This window comes from Priapulus caudatus, unplaced genomic scaffold, assembly GCF_000485595.1.
Source record: "Priapulus caudatus unplaced genomic scaffold, Priapulus_caudatus-5.0.1 Scaffold319, whole genome shotgun sequence".
Lineage (NCBI taxonomy): Eukaryota > Metazoa > Priapulida > Priapulimorpha > Priapulimorphida > Priapulidae > Priapulus > Priapulus caudatus.
The window spans coordinates 16252-17650 of record NW_014577380.1 but is presented as its reverse complement, the minus strand read 5'-3'; the positions used below and the strand labels follow the sequence as shown (position 1 = coordinate 17650).

Here is a 1399-nt window from a genome sequence, read left to right as displayed (position 1 = left end):
GAAAGAATATTGATAACTGTCCTGAAATAATACGTTTTTGAAACACTGTAGGCCTACATGTACATTTACGTTTTTGAAACACTGTAGGCCTACATGTACATTGGTCTACATTAATTACATCAGTTGGATGAAATAATTTTGTATGAAAAGTATGCATATAGTTTTGAAGGCTATAATGTCACCAACATATATGAATTTGTTTCACTTGAATTAATGAAGAGGGTAAAAAATAATGATCAGTTAATCAAATCACATATTGAATAGGGTTACATTGTTGTTGGGTTACATTATTGTATCTATCTTTACTCTAGCTCTAGTACTATAGAGTATCAAACTCCACGGCAGATGGCGCTCTCGCTCTGGCTCAATTCTACTGAGTATTATCCTGAGTGTGGGAAGGGGCACTGCATGCAGTTTGATAGGCCGCGGAGCTATCTTTACTCCTGCGACAGAGCAAAGGGCTACTCGTACGAGTACGTATACCTACGTATGTAGTAAGTGTTACGAGACGTCTTACGAAAGCCCAAACCCTCTCATAACTTAAGATTATGATGAAAATAACACAGTTACACAAATAATTGTAATTATAGTGATATTATATTATATATTAATGAGTAAAATGTGTGTTTTAAACTTACTTATAATCGCCTGACAATGAACTAAAACACATATTTACAAATGGGCGTTTGTTCTCTTGTTTTGAAGGTTTATCGCGTCAGAGCAAATCAAAGCAGCCAATCAGAGGAACCCTTTGCGCATTTGCGGTACGGAAAAAATAGACGCCGCCCGCCGAATAGCAACACCCGATTGTCTCAAGTGCCTTCGAGCGCTTCGTGAAACGGCTCCCTGCCTTGTAAAACCTCAATTTACACTAGAACTTCTTACAATTTATACCTTAATTTACAGTATTATAGGTCTTACCTGTAACATAGCTCTAGTAATATAGACCTTGTGCTGTGGCAATTAGTACTAGAGTTACTTGTAATTTGTAAACTGTCAGAGGTGACAGTGACAGTCCGACACACAAATTCGCAATGGCTGCCGCCCGGTCCGTCTAATTACCGAAAGACACCGAAATGCACCGTAAGGCACAGGCGTAAGGCACCGGAAGGCACCTAAAAAACACCGATAGACGCTATGAGAACATCAAATTCCACCGGAAGAAGCAATCCGGAGCTGAAATGTTCAAAAAATCCACCAAAATGCCCTAAAAATGACTGAATGCCCGAAATGAGGTACACAAATAATTAATTCGCAGCCAATGTTTACATGCCACAGCGCCATCTCTTGGATGTTTTATAAGTAAATATGGGGATTTTTAAATAAAATAATGCGTTTTTAATGTATTTACAGAGCATATAAATCACCGAGTACGGTCACTTGGGCTTTTTCCATTTTG

General features: G+C 38.5%; 1 protein-coding gene across 1 annotated transcript in view; it reads right to left on the bottom strand.

The window, feature by feature from the left end:
- LOC106808979 overlaps positions 1-1133 on the bottom strand; it is a 36770-nt gene extending 35637 nt beyond the window's left edge. The window contains exon 1 of the mRNA XM_014811917.1: positions 922-1133. Coding sequence (XP_014667403.1) covers positions 922-930 — 9 coding nt within the window. The 5' untranslated portion in view covers positions 931-1133. The remainder of the gene's footprint in view (positions 1-921) is intronic.
- Positions 1134-1399: the final 266 nt, after the last annotated feature.